Source organism: Pholis gunnellus (assembly GCF_910591455.1).
Source record: "Pholis gunnellus genome assembly, chromosome: 3".
NCBI lineage: Eukaryota > Metazoa > Chordata > Actinopteri > Perciformes > Pholidae > Pholis > Pholis gunnellus.
In genome coordinates this window covers 16,103,654-16,126,917 of record NC_136529.1, presented here as the reverse complement: position 1 = coordinate 16,126,917, position 23,264 = coordinate 16,103,654, and the positions used below count along the sequence as shown (strand labels likewise).

Sequence of the window (23,264 nt, the reverse complement as noted above, 5' to 3'; positions counted from 1 at the left end):
AAATGACAGGTTCAGTCTACATTATAGTAACGTGTCTTTCAAGGCATCACTGTGGAGCTCCAAAAGTGTGAGACACTTATTATAAAAACAAAAATGTATCGAAGCAAAGGTCATAGTTTGTATCTTAATGTTGGACTGTGACTTCTTCACAGGACTCAATTTCAAGTTAGTACCTTGTTTTTTTTTTATTGTCAAATGCAATAGTTGGCACCTGCATCATTAAGTCTTGGGTTCATATAATTATTGTCATTATTGTGAGACTCCAGGAATAACGGCAACTAAAGCTCAGGTTATATTTGCAGTGAGACAACAGCTGTGACCACGGAGTCACCATGAAGCTCCTTGATACACTTTATAATATAAAAAATATGAAAAAGATGTGAAACTTTAAGAAAATGTTAATTTACAGCGTATTTACAAGAACGACATAGTATTCATGTTGAGCAGTGCACAGAAGGCAACACATGCTAAATGTATAAGTGAGCAGAGATGTATAAGATGTTGGAGGTGCATGTGCAACCACATGTGCACTTGATGGGAACATGGGACCACGATGCCATCAGCCAAACTGAGGAGACAAACAGGAACTTTACGGTAGCTTGTTCAAGCACGGCCATTTCAATAAATCGCTCTATAAATACAAATATTCATTATATCAAATCTGATATCAATCAGTTAAGGAATATCAAATTGACAATGTGCTTCATCAATTCCAGCAGAGGGTGCTGTGCACCAACATGTTGACTGTTAAAGTTCAATTGCAGTGCATTTTTTAAAGTCTAATCTCTCTAATCACATTTTTCTTCAAATAAAACACACTTTTCAAAATAGAAAATCTACTGTTTCAATATAAATGAAGGCAAAGAGAGCCATAAAGATACCCTTTGTATCATAATAAGGTATGGTGGACATTAAATTACAGAAAAAAAGACCAGCAGGCTCCAATCTCCTTACTGAAGCATCACGGAAGAGAATCTACTTGTTTAAAAAAACATTTTCATGGTTTTCAATCAACCAACTACAAAGAGACACAAAACAACCAACAACACAAAGAGATTCCGAATGACTACAACAAGATGCAAAACGCCTACCAAGACACGCAAAGAGATGCCCAACAACCACAAAGAGACACAAAAGGACCACAAAGACATGCTAAACAACTACGAAGAACTGCAAAATGGCCACTTAGAGACTCAATATGATAAAAAAATAAATAAAAACCAACTCAAAAGATGCAAAATGTTGCACAACAATTACAGGAAGATGCAGGACAACTAACAAGACATGCTAAATTACTACAAAGAAACACGAAACAACCAGTCTGGGTGTTTTGCTCCCTTGAAGGAGGGCTGGGGGTCCGCTGTCTCATCCCTCCGTGACTGGTAGAAATGTGAGGAAGTGTTTTGTGCTGCAGCATACAGTCGCTCTGAAAGATGTTTTAAGTATTTTAGGAAAATGATAAAGACCAGAACTGAACAGCATTCCTTTTTAATTCTTTGTGTGTATTCAAGACACCAAAAGTCAAAGAGTTTTAATGATATGATCCCACATGAGATTATTTACATTCACGATGACAGTGACAGGTGAACACCTCTGTTTTATCTCCGTTCCCTTTTTCCTCTGGCTGCTTCATTAGGACGTGAGCTTTGTGTGAGTTTTCTAATGTGTTTTGTTCAGATAACAGCCTAACAATGACGTGGGGTTAAAATAGCCCACCAAAGGGAAAACACAGCTATTAGCTAACCTGCAGGGAACGCACAGACAATACAAATCTCGTGTGGATTCAGAGCCCGCAGTGAAGCGAGAATCTGCAGTCACTTTTGATAACACATAGCATGAAAGGGATTTCAGATCAGAGTCCTCTGGGGGAATAAAATGGAAGTGGTCCCTTATGAAAATATTAAGCATTACAAAAATATCCATCCATGAATTTTTAATGGAAAAAGTAAGAAATATATACATGTACAATATGAAGTTCAGTCTCTGTGGTGCTTCAAAAGCATATTTTCACACATTTCATCTCTGTCATCACCACATGTAGACGTGAATATGTTCAGAAATAAAACACACACAGTCAAACCAATATGATTACAAATATTAAATCCAGGTTAGGCTAAACCATGGTGGTATTTGAAGGAATTTTTGGAGGCAAATCTAGAATAAAATGTGAAGATTGGAGACACTGAGACCTTGATGACTTCTGCACAGAAGTGAAAAACAGCGCTGACGGAGCACTCTGACTCAGTCGAGGCACTCCTGCATAAAGGTAAAGTGAGTTAATTTGCAGGTTATTACTGCTCGCTCTCCTTCAGCCGATCCAGATTGTTTGGTCGATGTGCACCCTCGTCTAATGCGGTCGCCTGGAAACTGGCAGTCACACCCTGAGAGGACAGAAGTGATTACATTCTTTAAAATACTTGTGTGGTTTAAATGTGCTACTTCAAACAGTTGAAAAACATTCTTACTTTATATTACCAGCGTTAAAAAAAGATGTAAGTTCTTTGAACAGTTAAAGTTAATGGTAATGACACACAGCTCCTTATGAGGAAAACACTGATTAGAAATCAACATTCTGTCTTTTTTTGTTAGCTTAAATGGAAATAAAATGCCCTATATTACTTTGTGTAATATCAAAATGTATTTGAAAAACAACAGCTAAACGGTCAGATAAAATGTTTATAATTGAGGTCTATGGAGTTAGTCACATCACCCTGATATAACCATTAAAAGTATCAACTATACGCTGTAAACATTTAATTGTATACAAACCCAGTCCGTCAAACTATGCTGACTAGAGCGGTACGAGTGAACCAAAACAGTAAAGTGACGGGTGTAAAACCAAAACAATGAACTGAAAAACACCAAAAAACTATTTTTCTTCAACATTATGGGACAGTTTCATAAAAATGTCATGTTTGGAAACAGAAAAAATCGGAGAGATAAGCACCATATAAAAAGATTTTAGGTATGAGAAACCTGTCTGTACTCCTGAACCTAAAGCAGGATGGAAACACAAAGACGGACTCAGGCCAGATAAGCACATCTAAAATGGAACAACCGTTTCCTCCTCTTGGTGGAAGTCTGAGTGAATAAGATAAAACAGCAGGTCAGTGGGTTTTTCCAAAAACTGGATGCCTAAATGACACCTGCTACAGTTTAGGTCGACCTGGTTTGTAAATCTACACAGAAACAACAACAGGATATTTCACAAAGGCAACCCGAGAGTAATTTCCGCTCGTCATCAGTTATCGAGACAACAAACAGGCTGCTGACATAGAGATAACAGCTCAATCTGATCCTCCCAATTTAAAACATAGTGTTAATGTTATTTATACTCTGCACAATAAACTCTTAACGGGTTATAAAGAGTCTATTGATCCTAACATAACCTGATAAACCTCAAAGCTGCACCATTGCATCATTTGGACGGACAGAGATGGAAAGTAAAAACTTAGATTTACTGAAAACATCCACCTTTCCTCAAAATATATATTTTCACTATTTATGTATATTTCACTGTTTTACTGCTTTGATTTGAAAAATGCAAAAATCAAACCATGACTTATTTTAAGAGTAGCCAGACTGAAAAACTTCATTTCACTTCCTTTTCTGGTTTTTGAGTCTTGGAGGGCAGAGATGTCCTGTGTTGCACTTGCAGCCACACCAAAGAGAAATGTCACGGTGTACTGACCGTACCCTGAAGTACACAAATACATCGCTGCAGCAAGGTTAAACCGAATGGAGGTTAGCGGTTAAAATTTTAGTTTTAAGTATAACAAAAAATATTTTCTAACGTACCCCTATAGAATGGAACTTGTTTGTGGGGCTCACAGTGTTGAAAATGTATATTTAAAAAAATCATCAACTAGCTGTGCAGCCAGAAACAATGTAATGTAATGCAAGTGAAGAAGTAATCTGAAAAAAAAGACATGAATATCTCTTAACTATCCTCACGGCTAGATACCAGCAGGTAATTTGTATGAATCATCCTTTTAAACTGTGATGTTACCACATCTACTTACGAATTTGACATACACACCTTTCACCGCTGTGTGAAGAAAGACTGATGTACCTGCATGCTGTGCTGGCTGGAGGGTGACAGGCCATTGGACGCCCAGCGGGCGTGTCTCCCCTCCGTGCACACACTGAGCTGCTGGTGGGAGGGAAGTGGAGGCAGAGCTGCTTCAGGTGTCACAGCACAGGGATTAGAGAGCTAGAGAGAGAACGAGAGAAATCAAAGAAAGAGGATATCAGAGAAGGAGAAATGTTTCAATGTACACGCGGTGTCCTAAGAGAGTTGTTGCTGCACACTCACCACCTTCAAGGCCGGGCTGTGGTGTGGCGGATGCAGAGAGGGCAGGGAGGTGTTGTAAGACAGCAGGCAGGGCTGCTGGCGTCGGTCCATGGATGCAGAGGAGTGAGGTCGCAGGCCAGATGCTGGCGCAGTTGGAGACTTCACGTTCCTGCCCAGGCTGTTTGACTTGCTTTCCTTGCGTTGGTACTCTATTGGAGACTGCAGGGCTGCATGGGACAGGAAGAGATGTCACATCACTCAAACGCACCAAACTCTTGAATTTGTGGATTTATTAAAGAAACAATGAGCTCTGTAACCATTAAGGAAGTTCCTCTGATTCTCTAAGATCTGGACCACGTCATCGAGCCAAGCTTGCTGTATTTCCGGAGATGATGCCTGCATGATGAAGCGCGTCACACTGCTGTCGGTCCCGCGGGAGGTCAGGACCAGACAGAATGGATTATTCTCAGAGTGCTCCTCCACACCCAGACAGCTGACCTGAAGCACACAGGACCCTTGTTAAACATAAAGGAAAAACACTAACACAGAGATGTTTTAAAAGATGCTATAAAATACAGTGTCACTCGCACCTTGATGCTGTTTTTAAAAGTGTACCCTGGCAAAGAGAAGCCCTTTTTCTTATCAATTGGCTCGCTGAAGATGACCAGTTGCTCAAACAGGAAGACCCTCCTCTCCTTCGCTCTGGACGGGAAGCCGCTTTCCTGCTCGCTGACAGAGAAGGTATCCTGCTGCAGCAGCTTCCCCTGAGCCGTGATTTTCCCCTGAAACAGTGTGTTCGTCACAAACATTGTCACACACTGTAAGTCACCCTGGATATGTGTTTCGTCTGTGATGAAATAATCAGTATCTCACCTCAAAACCTTGGAGCCTGCCCACATTCATCATATCATTGCAGCGTTTTGGCACGAAACACATCACCTCCACCGCCCTCTGATGAGAGAAATTGGATGGAGAATCCGTAAGTGAAAACATAATTTAGTGAAATGCAGACTCAGAATAGTACTTTACATGTTCAGTTACTATTTTATTAGGTACATCCAGCTACAACTAATGCAGTCTAATATGACAGACCAGCAACAAATCCTACCTTCATGAAGGTTGGAATGGTTTTTTGACTGAGAGATTTACAGTTCAACATTTCAGTAACAACTGAACATTATGAACTTTACGAAGGTAGTATTTTTGCAGGACTTGTATTGTATTAGACTGCATCGGCTTTAGGTGTACCTGATAAACTGGCAGCTGATAGTATATGTATTTGTACCTGCAGCTCCTCAACATCCCTTCCTGCTTTGCGGTAGTACTTCAGGAAGTCCTGGCAGTCAGAGAGATTGCAATAAAAAAACAAAAGAGGAAATGCCACTTGGATCTGACTGTGATCCAAAGAGGCTTTATTACAGGAGCTACATGATTAATAATCGTAATTCCCGGGGAGGACTTTTATGAAGCAGTTTGTCTTTAATCTTTAATGTTGTGAAACAGTGCCGTGCATGCAGATACACAGTCATGTTAAACTGCAAACCTTCAGCAGTAGTTGATACTTCATGATCCTCTGAACAGGTTTGATGAGCAGATCATTGAGCTGCAACCTGTGACCCAACAGCTGCCTGAGATACTGACAGGTGACATAGAAAGAGAGAAAATGCTCTGAGTAACTAGGAAAACATTTTTAAAGAGCTCCAGTCAAATTGACTGTAGTATAAAAGTTGACTCACCTCAAAGTAGGTCTCAATGAATTCAGAGACAATGTATTCTGATTTGGGTTTGTTCTGACAGTAAACCACATACATGTGAAGACGCCGTTCCTGGTTTAAGAATTTAAGAGAGAGAGAGAGAGAGAGAGAGAGAGAGAGAGAGAGAGAGAGAGAGAGAGAGAGAGAGAGAGAGAGAGAGAGAGAGAGAGAGATAATGTGACAAATATTCCAAATAATCTGTGCAGCGTGACGAAGAGGAAGAATTAAGCCTCTGAGCTGCTCTGACTCTTAGTTTCCTTTCAGTTTTGTATTGTTCCCGTTCCCCTCAAGAGTTTTTCGGGAAGTTTTGTTAAAACAGTGCAGGACATTTGCCTCATTAAATAGTTCCGGTGGCTGAGAAAGAACGGTTTGAATTGCTGTGGCTTAATTCGGCGTGCTACACTGAGTGAAGCAGATAGGGGAGCTGAGCTGGAAAAGCTGCGCCAAAGCATAAAAGTGTTTTTTTTCCAGTAGTTTATTTTTCTGCTGTAACGAGACTATACGTATACTCATGTATTCAGTGTCAATAAATGTTTTTTTAACATCACTAAATGTGATCAGTGTCTTTCAATTCAGCAGTTAATCTGTGTTTATGCCCAGCAATACAGCTTGGGCCTCAAGCAGCGTGGTGTTGGTGTTTGCTCCCAGCAGGGACCGGCAGAGCAGCGAGGCAAAAGCTCTGCTCCTGACCGGAGGAGGAGCCGCTGCTGAAGGGTGCGCAGCTCTCCGCCTCCCGCGGGAGCTCCGACTGAAGGTCGAAGGCAGCACCAAAGCTGGATCTGGTTCTGTGAATCATTTTGTCTGATGTCGCGGTGAATCTGACCCGATGACAAGGATTAAGAATAACTATACAGAACGAGAGCCAATCTTTTCACTTGTGGTCTTGTTTCCTGAAGTAGGTCATAGAGGCATCAGTATTAAATTAAGATTGTTTCATAACCAGTTAAAGATTCCTTATAGTGACTTTCTCAAAGTTAAGTGTTAAACAACCACATATGAAAAACTTCAAGGTGTGCTTAAGTAGTTTTTATAGAGCTCTGGAATCTGTAATTCCAGCTCATTTTCATACACGGCGCGGTCTCTGCAGAGCTGATGGTAACAAGACCGTTCACTCTGCAGCTGCACCTGCAGACGAACTGATCTGCAACATGAAGACACATCTGGATGGCGGGGGGCCAAGGCTTCACACACAGTCAGAGCTCTGATCTGTGCGACCTTCAGCCAAACTGAAAACACGCAGAGTGAGGAAAAGGGAAACTTGTCATCCACATTTGTAACTCACTGATCTGTAGACTCACATGTTTGATGAAGAGCTGGGCCAGGCTGTCTGGATCAGCCACACATTTCTCCAACTCTCCCAGGAAATATCTGTGTGACAGGAAACAGAGAAGGTCAGGATGGAACAGTCATCCAGTCAAACACACACACACACACACACACACACACACACACACACACAGGAAACAAACAGCCACAGGGGACGTGACACACGCTGAACCACCATGAAACATGAGGACCTCAAAGAAGAAGTGTTAACTGTAAGAGATTGTTCATATTCAGACGAACTGAGGGGGGGGGGAAGAGACATCTGTGACTCACTCCTTATGCCAGTCATAGATCTGATGGATGTTTCCAAACACAATCCTGTCCTTCCCTTTCAGATCCTCTGGAACTCCTTGATTGACCATAGTGCCCATATAGCCCTACACACACAGACACACACACACACACACACAGACACGTCACCAATGAAATCAGAGGTTTCCAGATAGAAAATATAACTTCTCCCTCCGTTTTTTTAAAAATATGACTGTTGCAGCATGTTATTGATGAAGGAATCTCAGTTATGTCATAAACAGATTATTTAAAAGCTGAAAGAGAGACACACCTGCACTATGAGGCCAAGATCTTCCACATACAGCCTTTCGGTCTCTATCAGCTCCGTCAGCACATATCTGAGAGAGAGAGTTTAAAACAGCAAATAAAGGACATTAAGAAATAGAAATGTACATTTTGGCAAAATAAAAACAAGAAATGTATTATACATGGTAAAGGATGTTCAACATTTTGGGAAATATGGTAATCGCTTTCTTGCTGGGAGTTAGATGAGAAGGTTGATACCACTCGAGTATGAATGGGAAACATCAAGCTACAGCCAGGAGACAGTTAGCTTAGCTTAGCATAAGGACTGTAAACAGGGGGAAACAGCTAGCCGAGCTCAGTCTAAAATAAACTAAATCTGCCTAGCAGCACATCTAAAGCTCATTGATACATTACATCCTATTGTCTAACTGTGAACCTTTCAATTTGCCAGGCACAGCGACTTCCTGTAGTCTCCGCTGGATGCATGACAACATCACAGTGACAAGACTGCAGAAAGTCACTTTTCCCAGACAGATCACCCCTCATAAAGCCACAACTTGTGGTTATACACTTTATTTGGATGAAACAAACACGATGTAATGTGTTTAGAGGTGATGGTAAACAGATTGTTCCTTTGGACAGAGTCAGGCTAGCTGTTTCCCTCAGTTTCTAGTCTTTATGCTAAGCTAAGCTCATATTCATTATACATACATGAGAGTGGTATCAATCTTCTCATCTAGCTCTGTGCAAAAAAGAGAATGAGCGTGTTTCCCAAAATGTCAAACCACTCCTTTAATGTAGAGGTCAACACCTACATGCTCTTCTCTAGTGCAATGTTTCTCTCCTCTTCGCTGTCCACTGTGACAGACCACTGGCTAGCTGAGTCATCAGTCACAGTGCAGCCGTCTTCCCCTTGGAGAGTGTTGATGCTTGATCTTTGACTCTAAAACACACAAACAAGACAGAACAGCTTTTAGTGAGCATCACTGTAACATATTATGTAAGAGGAGACAAGCAGAGAGGCATCACGATATGTGAGGCACAGTGGAAGGTACACTTTCTCAAGTACTGTTCTGTAAAAAAAACACAGTGCGCTTATAAAATACAATGTATTGAACTAATGGCTCCTACACTTTTGGACCCTTGTCACCACCTTATAAAGCAGTTTCTATCTGAGGCCCCTTGTTAAAATGTATACTTCTATAAATTATGAGCAGTTTCACCAAAGACAGATTTGCCCTCTAAAGGTAATGAGGTAACATCCATTATATCACAAAAATAGCTAGAATTACAAAAAAGTCAGACAGATGAATACTAACATGTGTAGCAGAGACACCCCCCGGATCTATCTTGTGACCCTTTGAAGGAGCTAGACCCCCAGGTTGGGAACCACTGGGCTACACCTCGACCAGACCAAGACCAAAATGCTACTTACACATTGAGACATCAGTATGAACAATCCAATATAATACTATTTTACATATCATATAATAATATATTCGTCACAGGGGCTCTTTTTCGGAATTCAATGTACTTTTACTTTGAATACTTTAATTACATTTTGCTGGTAATATTTCTGTATTTGTACTTAAAGAGGAGTTTGAATGCAGGACTTTAACTTGTAATGGAGCATCCTTAAATTGTTGTATTGGTCCTTTTACTTGAGTGAAGGAGTGATGTCTGACCACTGTGCATCAAGCACACAAGCTTAAAATCATTGAGCTTCATCTACAGCACCCTCTGAACCAGCCAGCACACATCTGGAGAAATATACAAAGTTGAGAGGGTCCTAAACCTGGAGAACACATCAGTGGAGCAATTTTATGCTCCCTTTTATGATCCCTTTTGGAAAGTCATGCCACCCCCCAAATCCCAAGTAACCTGAGAATAGTAATCACTTTTTAATGTTTCTCCTTAAAGCTGAGGAGACTGTTGGGCAGAGAAATTTGGAAAAGCAGAGTCAGGCCTGACAGATGAAGGTGAATAACGAGCAACATTTGCACAATTTGTCCAGTCAGATAAATGAGGTTGGGCATGTATGTTAAGTTGTTACTGTAGCAAATATCTCTCTTTACCTAAAAGCAGTATAATCGACTTTCACTGCAACATGTTGTGCTCTGACTCGGTGGACTAGATGATAATCCTTCTGCTGAGTCAGTTTGTAGGTCAAATATGCCCTCTGTTTATTTTCAGGATCTGTCTTTTTTTGCTCTGTTGCTCTGTCTGACATCCTGCATATGAGAAACATCTGAGGCTGATTCAAACTCCATCTCCCCTCTGCTTCTCATCAACTAGTCAGCCGCAAATTAAAAATGTGCTTAGCTTGCTTATTGCTCTAAATGTTTCCTCCTCTCTTACAGTTACTTCTCATCAGCTATAATCCATTAGCTCCTCTGGGAAAGGAATAGTTCCGCATTTTAGGAAATATAGTTATTGGCTAGAGTTAGAGTAAAGGATCGATACCACTCTCATGTCTGTAGGATTGATATCTGAGGGGGTTATGTGTCAGACTATGTGACGGAGACTCCAGGAAGTTACTGCTCCCAGGCAAGAAATAGTTATATTTTTCTTTGTTTGAGAATTAATTGTCATTTTTACACTTTAGTTTTTGTATTTAATAAACAAACGAGAAGTAACTCGTAAACCTGCTCCTTTACCAGTCCAACAGCAAACGGCAGTATTATGTTTACATACGGCTGAAGGCCCTGGATTGACCTTTGGCTAATTAGCTCTTTATTGCTCGGGCTGCTTGGGTGTCATGAAAGTACACTCCTCACCCCCCAATCCTGACCCTGTTTCAGCCTGTTTCAGACCGCTTTGCTAGTTGATTACTTCCAGATGCCGACTACAAAAGCCCACAGGATTGATTCCACTCCACAGGGCCTTACAAAGAGTATTCACTCGTGTAGGGTTACCAGAAAAGTAGTGGTATGTGCTTGTGTGTGTTTGTGTTTTTGAACACGTGTGGAAATATGTGCTTTTCATTTGACATAATTGGTGGAAGTCAAATTAGAATTATTTCACATGCCAATAAAACTAAACATGATGTAGAGCGATGTGCATGTTTATAATTCATGGTTTCTGTGTGAGTTGTCCCAACATGTAAGTGTGTTTCTGTAATTTATACATTAATAACTCATGAGACCTGCAGTACCTAAGGGTTGTATGATGAGAGAGGAGAGAAGAATTTAGTGGCGAGAGCACCTCTGACCTGAATAGTTTGCATTATTTATTTATTAATTCATGAATAAATATAAATCATACTTTATTTTTTTAATTTGTTTCTCTCTACTACTTTGGTCTGTAATTACATTTAAATTGATTTCATGCCATCGCAGCAGTGACGTGCTATATGTTCCTCAACATTTATTGCACCACAGGTTATGGATTATTATGGGTTATGGACCCAGGTAAAAACATAAATTAAAAACCTTGTCTTTTTTCTTTGTTCATATGATTCAGTTTTCTAGTTCTTTAGTTTTTTTATTTTCTAATATATCTTAATTTGAGACACTGAATTTCTGTCTTGACAAAGGTTGGTGGAGCTGCAACTGCAGTTTATCTGCTGAGACGGACCATTGAATAGAACAGAATGGAGTAGAATAGAGTAGAATAGAGACGTTACTGGAGTCTGAGTGTCTCCGCCTTGCAGGAGGTCAGATAAGTAGCTCTGACAGGGCAGCTGTGTAGGAGGAGCTGCAGGACTCAACAGACCGTCTGTCCAAACCTGTACAACACAAATACAACAACCATTACAAACAAGAACATAAAATGCATTTCCTCAGGAGGTATAAACGTAGCCGTCTGTCTTTAAGTCTCACCGTATCTCCTGATGGGAGGACGGTGTTGTTGTCGTGCGGTTCCAGAGGCCTCGGCTGAGTTTCACTATGAGAAAGGAGCGATGGCGGCTGCCTCCTGTCTGACCTGCACATCTGCTTCTCGACTTTTCCCGCTCCTCCTCTGGCATCAGAGCTCAGCTTGCGGATGGGATTGGTAAGCCATTTCTTGAGAGTGCTGACAGGGTGCCGTGATCCTCCAGACGAGGAGTGTGAGCAGGGGCTGGAGCTGCCTGAGGCCTGGTGGGGCACAGGGCCCACTGATGGGGTGATGCTGCCGGTACTGCCCGCCACAGAGTAGGACTCTGCTGCAGAGAGAAGGAAAAAGAGGGAAAAGGAGCGGGTTAACATACAGCAGCTAATTGTGGGGTACATCCTCTCAGGTCAGATGCTACAGACAGACTTCTGCACAAAAATGTTGGTCAATTTCCTGTGTTAAGCCCTAACTGTAACTTTAGTAGCTGCAGCTACTGTACCCACCGGTCCAAAATTATTACAAACACATCTGTTCTCACGAGGAACGACTCATAAGTTTAAGTGGAGATTATTTAAGGCAGCTTGACTGCGTGCATTTGCTAGAGATTTAAACCAAAAAATGTGGTGACATTGACGAAGGCCCAACACTGTCCTGTTCAAAGTATTTGCAGTGCTTTTACTAAGATGTGTCAGAAACAATGATGAAGTGAAGAGGCAGTTAAAATAAAGCATAACTGAACATGGATAGTATTCCATTGAGACACACTTTATTTGCTTTTGCATAGGTGCACGTAGATCAACTGACATGCAGATAACAGGACATTAGTTAGAAAGAAAGCAATGCCCTGAATCAGTCACAACTGAACGCATCACGTCTGCATCCACAACTCAGGCTGGTCCAACTTGAAGCTGACACCCTTTTACAACACAGCTGGATTTTGTGTCGAGTCTCTTGACTATGGAAACTGGTACATAATTCTCTACCACACTGTTTTAATCAAGCACCCTAACATTAACATTTCACTCTGTTCTGCTGATCGTAGCAAAGTGGAATCTTTCAGGAGGCTCATTTTGTCAACCTGGACTCTCGCCAGAAGCCACTATTCCCTGTCAGCACATTTATGTAAGCTGTAATCATAATAACAAGCTTTCAAGAAGCCAGTGGAAATCTGGGTCATCCATTTGCCAAAACTGCCTGATACTGCCATTAAACAAGGCGCCATATTGACGGTAGAATATTAAATAAAGTGCTTTTCGCACTTATTCAATTCAGTTCTCCTTTTATATCACGTCGATCAACAAAACCTTCCCCAAGCACACTAATATTTAGTTCACTGTTCACGACATTGGTGATGAGCTTTCGTGATGATTTTATTCAAAGACATGTTTTGTATATTTATCATGTTAATATGATGTCAGACAAAAGTCTCTAGCCTCCGACTAAACAATGCAGACAAGTAAAGTAGGTTGAATTCAAATAAGACTGTAATCAAACTAATTCATCGCCTGGTACTTCATGCCGTGAACGACACAAACTCATCTCTATAATGGGATGATTAAGAGTCAGTGTGTGTGTGTGTGTGTGTGTGTGTGTGTGTGTGTGTGTGTGTGTGTGTGTGTGTGTGTGTGTGTGTGTGTGTGTGTGTGTAAATAATGCGCTTTAGGCAAGAGAAAGAAAGTGTGTGTGTGTGTGTTTGTGTGTGTCCTTGGCCGAGGTTTGAACCATTGGCTTATCTTCAAAGTGAATCTAGTCGAAAGTCATGTGGAGCAACAATAATCAACCAGTTTAGGACAGTAGAAGAAAGAAAAATGTATCAAGGAAATTTTAAAAAGGCAAATAATTGATGGAGATAAGGAGAAGGAGAGAAGAGAAGCAGAACATAAGTAGTAGAAGCCTCGTTTCTAGCACTCTGGCATCAACAGTCTGAGTGGTTTGATAATTGGAGTGCAGCGTCCAGTCCCTCCTTTAAAGAATGGCAACCAACACTTTGGTCTGCCAAAATACTCTCTCTGCACTGTCCCAGACCTCCATGCAACATGGAAGAGCCCAACAACCTCCCTACAATTAACAATCAAATGTCAAAATTACTTTACCAAAAATTACTTTTTGACACCACATCCTCAGCTTTGTGACTCGAGTAAGAACATAACAGAACCAATTTAACAGAATCAGAATCAGCAAACATTCAGATGTCCACATAAACACATATATACATGTTGTCATCCACAAACAAAGACAAGCATCTGGTCTCCTTGTTTTTTATCTATCAAGATCAACCACTTTACCATCTGTTGAAATGATAAAAAAGTGCACCTTTCTGCAGGCTTTTCTACAAACACATCAGCGTTTTCTATGAACTGACCCTTAATGGTGCATAATGGTCAGCGTGACGTCCAAATCACCGCTGAGCTGAGCGACTCGGCTTGTCATGTTTGCTTGAGACACTTATGTAATGTGTCATTTTCCCACAGAGTAACAGCTGGACCACCATCCGGACTGCAGGGAGTGTTAGCAGTCAGCCTGCTAGCGTGCATGCTGTGAATGCATCCTGCAGGATTTATGATTTACATTTTCTTCTTGTGTAACCTTTCTGTCCGTGAAAATAGTAAATAGTGGACACTAAAGGCTAACTTAAATTTCAGGAAAAAGATTTTCTATGACCATTTCGACATATCACTGCAGCAGATTTGTGTAACTTCTACGGTGGTGGTTTTATGTGCTGCATAAATGTTCTACTGCATACAGATTGATGGATTAAATCTTGGGTGGGGTTTAATTCTCTCGGCAACCAGGTTGGCTCAGACAAGACACCTACACAGATGGAAAGAGAAGGCAGCACACTGGAACAAAACATTAGCAAAGGGTCAGTTTCTCCGACAGTAATCCCGTCTGTTGCACTTTATGTGTATAAAGACAAGATGATTCTTCTCTAATGGACAGGGTATATTAATAATTAACGTATTAGATGAGAGGAAAAACATATACTGTATTTGTGCTGCTTCCTAATTCAAATAATGGAAGTCTCCCTCTCTGTTAAAGCAGACGGTTGGGAGAGTTACATCTTCCCCCAATAAACCCCATACATGGTCATGGTCAGCTACAGCAGGAATTACTGAGATGATGACACTTCACCAAGTCTAAGCATGGCTAAAGCTTTGCACATGTTACCTGCCAGACCTTCATTTGTGTGCGTATGGGAGATTATTACTGTTGGTGCTTCATATTCTGTGCGTGCTCATGTAGGAAATGATTGTTATTGCAATCAAGCCCAGTCATTTTTGGGGTTAAATAGACTGCTTCACTTCCTGTTGGAATACTGCCAAGGAAAACACTTCTCAGTCTACAGCGCTGTCATCACCAAAACCCCAAATCAGACTCTTTCATGTTGTCTGCATCCACTCATGCCCAAACAGGGCTGATGCACAGTTTATCAATCCAGCAAAGTGATAGATTAATAGAATTAAAAAGCCACACGTACACACACACACACACACACACACACACACACACACACACACATATAAAAGACTCATATTCTTTGCTCCACATTAAACTAATGAGTGGTTTCATTCCTAAACACAAGAGAGGACTTTCAACATGTAGGTAAAAATGCTGCACAGTTACTCAGGAAAATGGTTGGCCACATGTAAAAAAGCTAAAGGTTAAACCAGGATCTAATCAGCTGATCTCCCTGTACAACTGCACAGAGTCTATCTATCCCAATGCATACAGTCGCTACTGCTAACCGCGTTCACTTGACAGTCATTGGAATGTAACTTCTGTGTTATTTACTTTAAAATATTGCTGCTTCCAACCAAATTTGTTGCTAATAAATGCTACAGTATCCTGCTATCCGCCGGCCAGCTCCCACATCACAAAATGGTTCAGTACGTTCCATCAAACTGAGATACACCAGGTACTTGAAGATACATTTCATCATCTCTATAAACAGTCTATGGTTGCCATATGTGTATAGTAATCAATACAAATATAACGTGTCGTGCCTGTGGTTTGTCTACTCTTTTCGTTCTTTGCTTGTAGTCTGTGACCTGAGCTATTATTAGGTTGATTGTATTTACTGGTAAAATATGACAAGAATGATTATGATTAATGTCCCTTCACATCACATGCAAAAACATCCTGCATGTTGACAACTGATCCAAGTTTTCACAGTATCGCAGGACATCTACTCCTCGTGCTTTCTTTTCCCCACGGCGCTGCAGGCTGCGGATGTGGCTTCTCACCCGCACATTGTTGTCAACCCTCATTGTTTTTGTCTGCTGCTCAAAAAAACTCTCTCTCCACTCTATCCCCCCTTAATGCAGGTCTGGTTAAGATCAGAGTTTAGGTTTGAGTTTAGGGTAAGACGAGAATGAGTAAGTGTACAGTAGATACATAACGTGTTTTGGTAATAACAGCTGCTGCGGCTGGAAACAATGAGCTGAAAGATGCTAAAACGCTCTGTAGAGCTGAGGGGGACTGCAGATTTGGCTGATATTTATCTGAGAGTTCATCACCACGAAAACCCCTTTCACATATAAGTAATCACTTGATCTAATGTTGATGAAAAAAAAATGTGATTAAAGTAACTTTAATCACTCCTTGCACTTACACCTTGAGAAGATTGTGTGGATTGAAGCATTAAGTTGATGCATTTATTCTGGCTCTCTGCTCTGTAACATTACTACTCCACAGTTACTGCAAAACCTCACCTCAGTGAGTCCGTGAGTTGCTGTAAGTAGGTTTAGTTTATGTGGAAGTTAGTGGTTGCAATTGCAACGATACACATTGAAATGTCTGCCTGCTACATTAATTTGACTGGGAATGTTCGTCCTACTCCTATTCTATCTCTATTGTCCGTACGTACGGAGCATTCTTGTGGACGCAATATTTAAGGAAGGAAAGTTCTTAGGTCACTGTGACCTCACGTCTGTCCCATTCTCGATATCTCAGGAACACCTTCAGCGCATTTCAGCAAACTTGACACAAACTTTCACCTGGACTCAAGAATGAACTGATTCGAATTTGATGATCAAAGGTCACTGTAACAATAACTCAAGACCACATATGCCAATTATGATAATTTCACATAAATGCCTAATAGAATAAAATGATGAAGTGATGATATTTTGGACAGACATGGATGTAAACTGTAACATTAATGGATGGCGGACACATGCGACCGCGAGACAGTCATTCTAGTTCTTTCTAACTTGTATTTTAATGTTTTAATCTATATGTCTTTGCTCTGCAGACAAACGTGCCTTGCCTAAGACGAGTGTCTGCTGGACACTTCCCCTGGACCATGTCTAATTGTCTTAAGTTTAAATGAAGATCAGGCACTCCTGTGGTTCAGCAACAATATACCACAAAACAACCACCAAATGCAAAAGTGCTACATGGCTGAGACTACAGCTAACCTTCTGTATATGTAGGTGCAATGGGGTACTGGACACTTTTGTGCTTGTTAGTCATCATGTTTACTTCTTCAGATACTGGCAGTGATGACCTCACACACACTGGAGGACTAATGGACTGTTAGTCATGGCAGTTTCTGAGCCTCAGTTATGTATGTGTAATAAGACAGTGAGAGTTATTGGCAGGAATTGTAAGTAGATTTCCAAGCAACTTCCCTCAAACATACTTTATCTGGAGGCCTTTCTCTGCCTTTATAAATAGCTGTTGGACATTGAGCCAAATGAAATAAAACACTCCATGAGCGAGATTGCAGAATGAAGGGGTTATAAGAAGGAAGTCTTCAGGGGAGGTGGTGGGATATTGGAAAGCCAAAAAAACAGAAGAGAAAGCCCCAAACCACAGAAGAACAACACTTGAAAATAAAATAAAAGGCTCTGCAGCTCAAGTATTCCTGCAACCACAAGAATAGAACAAGTGTGAAAGAAAAGACAAACAGATTAGATGAAAGGAGAGCAGCTATCCTGATTGTAACTGCTAGGCTTTCTGTAAACACAAAGCTAACTGCTCAATAAACTCACAAACAGACAGAAAAGGTATTTTTAGAGTCAGGCTGGAAGAAAACACCTTGTATAACAGCAATACTGACGCCACATCATCGTAGCAATGTGCATTCCAAAGAAAAGTGCCTGAGATGTTCTTATCTTTGCCATCAATGGCGAGAAAGCAAGGCATCTCACAAAAAGACTGTTTTCATTTTAATACATTTAACTCGTCTATTTGTCTGTCAGAGCAACGCAGCTCAGAGAAGAGCTGTTCTGTAATCACTCCCCGAGCAACTGGAACAACAGAGGATTTAAGGGTCGGGGCAGTAATGGGAGGTTTTTGTGTGTCTGTGCATGTGCACGTTCAATAGTGTGTGTGCTGCCTTTGCTGCCTTTGCTCTGAAGCAGAGTCACAGTTTTGGAGGGGTAGATTAGGAGAATCACTCTCTGTTTTTACATGAAGTCAAAAATGCATCTAATATGGAAATAGTAACAAACGTTACGCAGGTTTAAAGAGAGAAAAGAGAAAAGTCTTTACTAATGGAAGCTAATGTTGTCATCAAGCTGTTGGTGTAGTTTATACCTTTGGAGCACCAAAATTAACAAGTTAACAGTCAAAATATGACATTATTAATTAAATAATTAAAATGGAGTATAGAAAAAAAAAAGTCTTCAACTTCAAATCAGTTGGTCATAAAATAAACTATGTTTTTGCTTTACCACCAGTTAGAGATTGGTTATATTTGTGAAAGTAGCATTTTAGCAGCCAGGCTAATGCTTACTAAGCTTACTATCTTGCGCTACTAGAAAGCTTACAAACCAGCACTCTTAAGTGCTGGACTTTAGTGTGTTATCCTTGATATTTTGTAGATTTGTTTGATTTAATGTCTCTTTTCTCATAAAACACACTCAACTAAAAAACGTCTACGTTGTGCTAGCTAGCTGACATTGACAGCAAATGCTTTAGCTATTGTTAAAAGAGTGATGCTACAGCAGGAGGCCGCATGAACAAAAACAGAAAAGCTTTCATCTCATAATATCTAATTATTGTCAGTGATGCAGACAGATCATAATGAGGATGTTCTATTCTGGGTCTCATAAATCTTGTTATCTTGATATGATATTTAACTGTGTGTGTGTGTGTGTGTGTGTGTGTGTGGGTGTGATGGGTGTCTTTAAGCCTAATTTTCTAGGGAGAGAAATGTCGGGAAAGTGACTCATTGATTCATTTGTTTCAGAGATTCAGTGATCAGCAGACTCCATCTCTGACTGTTGTTGAGACATGAACCCCTGGCTGCTCTCGCTGTATCTCTATCACATCCTTCTAAATACAGACTGCAGATATCCAAAAAAATGAATCCTGAAAAATTATGAAGCTAACAATTGTCAGGCCTTTGGTGCTTGGATGACAAATATATGCATCACATTTTCTCTCACAGATAAACCACAACGAAAGGGGACAAAAAAGCCATTGACGAGCTAAGCTGTAGTACCCTATTTCCTAGTTGCTGTTTACGGTAGCTAGTTAGCAAAGTTAATCTGGTGAGCTTCATCGTTTCAGCTGATCCTTCCTACTGTCAGTGAAGTAGCCATTTTGTGGTTGTTCTGCATCATAACAGTGCAAACAATGTTGTAACTGCACACAATGAGCACTCATTAGAGTGCAGATGTTCACCAGGTGTGTCTGTAATGACCACTACTGTAATGTTTGATTGAATGAACCCAACCCACAATTGACTAAGCCTCCATCTAGACTGCAAGAATATCAGACAAGTTTTTTACCCGCACATCTCACACAAGTACCGCACAGGCATGAGTCTTCGCTTCTTCTCACGGCCGTTTAAATGTCACTTGAAGTGTTTGTTTAGGCAATAAAAAGCCACAGAATATCTGTGTCTCTGGGCGCAGAGCAGCACTTAAGTGGCAGCCGAGCGGCAGTTGAGTGGCGGTGATGCAGTCAGCTGTGTGTGTATTTCCGTTAGCTGTTAGTTGCCTAACAATACATGTAACTGTTTTCCCCATAAGCATACAGTCTATGGTCTTCCTTCACTGTGTCTCTGACCGCAGAGTAGTGGCTGGGGGTCGGAGATGCACTCGTCTGTGTTATCTCTAGTGGCCCCTACCGGCCGGGGACCGTTTAAGAGACGTGAGTGAGGAGTGAGCAGGCAGTCAATGTCAGTATTAGGCAAGAAAAGGAGTTTTGAGTCACGACTACCATGAGAGGTCCTTCAGCATGCAGCCTTAACTAGCCACCCAAAATTGCACGCAGTTTGCTGCAGCAGAATGTGACATTAGCCGTGGACAGACACAGAGGTGCACACTCCCTCACGGACACATGCACATATGCGAGCTATTGCGTGATTCTCCTGGCGGAGATAATAACAGGGCAGACATTGGGTTGATAATATAAGCCGGGAGCCAAGCAACCACTTTGTGGAAGCTAATGTGGATTCACAATAAGAATAAAGACAATTAGTATAGCGGGCCTCGTTAAGGGGTGTGTACATGTAAGAGTAAGTAATAATGTTTGCTTTTTTGTGTATTTCATACTTTTTTGCATCTACTAATGCAGCGAACAGTTTTTGGTGCCACAATATAATCAGTGAAGTTTTAAGTGAATAATTGTTTTTATTCTGCACTTTTTCTTGAGTTAGGTGAACATGAAGGACACACAATAGGAAGCCTACGATTTTGTCCAAAAACAACACCATCATTTGTTTTCTGACCATTTAATATTAATAATTATTATGATTATAATTATCATAATACATCAGATTACTGTAGCGCTTTTCAAAGTCCTCAAAGCTTCTTTACATATGCTGCTGCCCTCTCGGTATGACATGCACAATGAGGATGGGAGGTGAATGAATGGAAAACATAATAATGATTCATGAAAGTGTTGCAAAAAACATGTATAAAAAAGGTTCTTTGGATTTGACTTTGCCAGAGAAACTACCGTTGGCTTTGATGTATCATACATAAGTAACAATCGAGTCCATCTCCTAACATTACGAAATATTGTGTACAATAATCATAATCACTAAGACCGTACTCTACAGTAAAAGTACTCCTGAAGAGCATCTACGTACCTCTAACTCGAACAAAGCAGCAGCCACATTTGCTGAGAAGTTTTCTGAACAGGTGCTGACACCCACAGCCTCGCTGGTGGTGACCCCCTCTCATGATGATCCACTCCTGCTGCTAGACTTAAGACTGTCAGAAGCAGACATCATGCTGGATGGACACACACACAAGCACATGTACGCACACAAACACACACACACACACACGCACTATTCCTGTGGTAATACCCTGAGGAGATGGGAGGTAAAGTGTACCGAGAGCTCCACAGTCATAGTCCAACTCTGAGTAGAAACCCCTGGGGCAAAAAAATGCCGTTTCTATCCCATGATTTGAAGAATAACAGCGGAAAAACCCAGAGAGACAGCACTCTCCTCCGCTCGCCAGCCTCTCTGTGTGGTCAGATAGTGGACAAAGATTATGAGAGGGACCAGAAATAAGTGAGGGAGCGACAGAGCGGCAGGGAATGGGAGGGGCTGTGATGAGGGAGGGGGTGGTGGCTAACATGGTGCACTGCTGTGCCAGCATCTGTTTCCAAGTCCCACCCCCTCTCATTCCTCTCCCTCTCCCCTTCTGCTCCCTCTCCCCTCTCACCTCACTTATCAGCTTCTCTTCTCAGTGTTATCTCTGTGGCTGCAGGACCTTTAGTGCTGTCATCGCGTGAGCAAAGGACTTTTCCATGAAATAATGCAATAACTTCAACTGTTCAACTTTCTCTTCAACCATGCAGCAGGCTAAATTACTAAAATAGCACAGAATTATATGAAATATAATTGCACGCATGTACATACTGTCACATGTTGCATTTTGGCCGGGACTCCCTCGGGGTGCCACAAGATAAATGTAAGGAGTCATTAGATGATGACAGGGTAGGAGAAAAATCATTTTTTGTTAAGTTTTTCTTCTTAATCTTAATCTAGCCACCAACAATTAAAAGTTCAAAGAGTATATTTACGATTGTGCGATTGCCTCCACACCGCTCTCTACGTGGTGGCGGCTGAGCCAGCGGCTAGCAGCTAACGACACACACAGCCGGAACAATGCAAACAAGGGCACCAGTGATGACAGAGCTAACAGAGTTTACCATGGGGGAACCGGAGGGTTGGGGGTTATGCTTATGTGATGATGCTCGGGGTTGGGATGGACGTTGTCAGCAGTAACCGCCGTATGAACGCATTGCAGAGCGGCGGCAAGTAGCTAGCCAGTGGGGCACACACGCTCACATGCACTAACATGCATGCGCAGGCTACGTAAACAAAGCAAAGAGAAGCTTGAATTACAACACACAGACTTCATTCTCTGCTCAGGACGACATTACCCCACCACATCTTTACATATAGTTGTTTGCTGGTATACTAATGCTCTTTTAAAACTGCAGATTAACCTCCCTCTCTAATCGATAAGTCAGTTGTCTGCTCTCTTTTGCCACCAAAGGTACTGAAGCGTTTCCTCTGCTGCGGAAAAACCAACATGTGGAAATATCCCACACACAGCAAACTGAGCTGGCAGGATGGAGGCAGACCGATTTAATCTGAAAACCAAGATTAAGCATTCATGACTAGATGATCTTCTGAGCGCAGCTGTCCAGGCTCGTGGCAGCCGGTAGTGTGATTTAAGGAGATTTATGCATAAACATATACAAACCCAAACAAGGATAAAGCCAGTGAAGAAGAAAACCAAACAGAAAGATAAGACTTCAGCTGCTGTTACTATGTGACACACATTTGTAAATGAGACAGCTCCACGCACGCACAGATAGATAAGCATACATTCACGTCACATGTCGACCAACATGACCCTGGAATCTCAATCCACTGAGGCCAGATTACAGCTATAAAAAATATCAAAATGCTCTCTTGGCCGTCAAGTTAAGCTTTAAAAAACTGTGCTGACATGATGATCCATGTGAGCTGAAAAGCCCTGATCTCTCCATAATGTAGGATTATTGTCTGTGCATGCATGTGTATGTGGGCGTGCACACGCCTAATTAGCCAATATTTAATTATATGGATATGGTCGCGTGTGCTTTCTGTTTTTGGTGTTGCTTTTAGTACTTAAAAGTTCAAAAGCATCCATGATGTGTTGTGTGCAAAGTGAAACATCTTCAGTCAAAAACCCTGATGCTCTTCCTTCCTGTCAGATAGCTCCCCATGGTTGACATAAGAGGGGCACACAGCAGTATTTATCAAAAGTCACAGAGCACATGAGTAGAGCAGATTACCTTTGCATCCTGCAGCCACACTGGACTTCCTGGCCCCCTTGAACTGCGTCTGAGTGTCCTGGTTGTTTTCATCTAACAACAGTCTCTCTGGGCTGGTGTCTGAAACCTTTCACAAAAGACAGATTAAAGAGTTAACAAGTTAAAGTTAAATCAAAAACATCTTGTCCTCTTTACCAAAACACTTTATTTGTAGCTGTATTAAACGTATACGTGTGACAGATTTAGAGGTAGGCAGGAACTGACAGAACCACTTTTCCACTCTGTTTCACCTCTCTCTC

At 41.3% G+C, this 23,264-nt stretch overlaps 1 protein-coding gene across 1 annotated transcript; it reads right to left on the bottom strand.

The window, feature by feature from the left end:
* Nucleotides 1–1,642: 1,642 nt before the first annotated feature.
* Nucleotides 1,643–20,867, bottom strand: arhgef25b (Rho guanine nucleotide exchange factor (GEF) 25b; the record flags this gene model as incomplete). Its single annotated transcript, XM_079156850.1, has 16 exons — nt 1,643–2,381; nt 4,073–4,213; nt 4,316–4,521; nt 4,612–4,792; nt 4,885–5,076; nt 5,168–5,245; nt 5,580–5,630; nt 5,838–5,930; nt 6,031–6,120; nt 7,347–7,416; nt 7,648–7,751; nt 7,937–8,003; nt 8,727–8,854; nt 11,537–11,638; nt 11,733–12,055; nt 20,774–20,867. 16 exons carry the CDS (start codon nt 20,865–20,867, stop codon nt 2,292–2,294), a joined length of 2,010 nt encoding a protein of 669 aa, XP_079012976.1. The 3' UTR covers nt 1,643–2,291.
* Nucleotides 20,868–23,264: the final 2,397 nt, after the last annotated feature.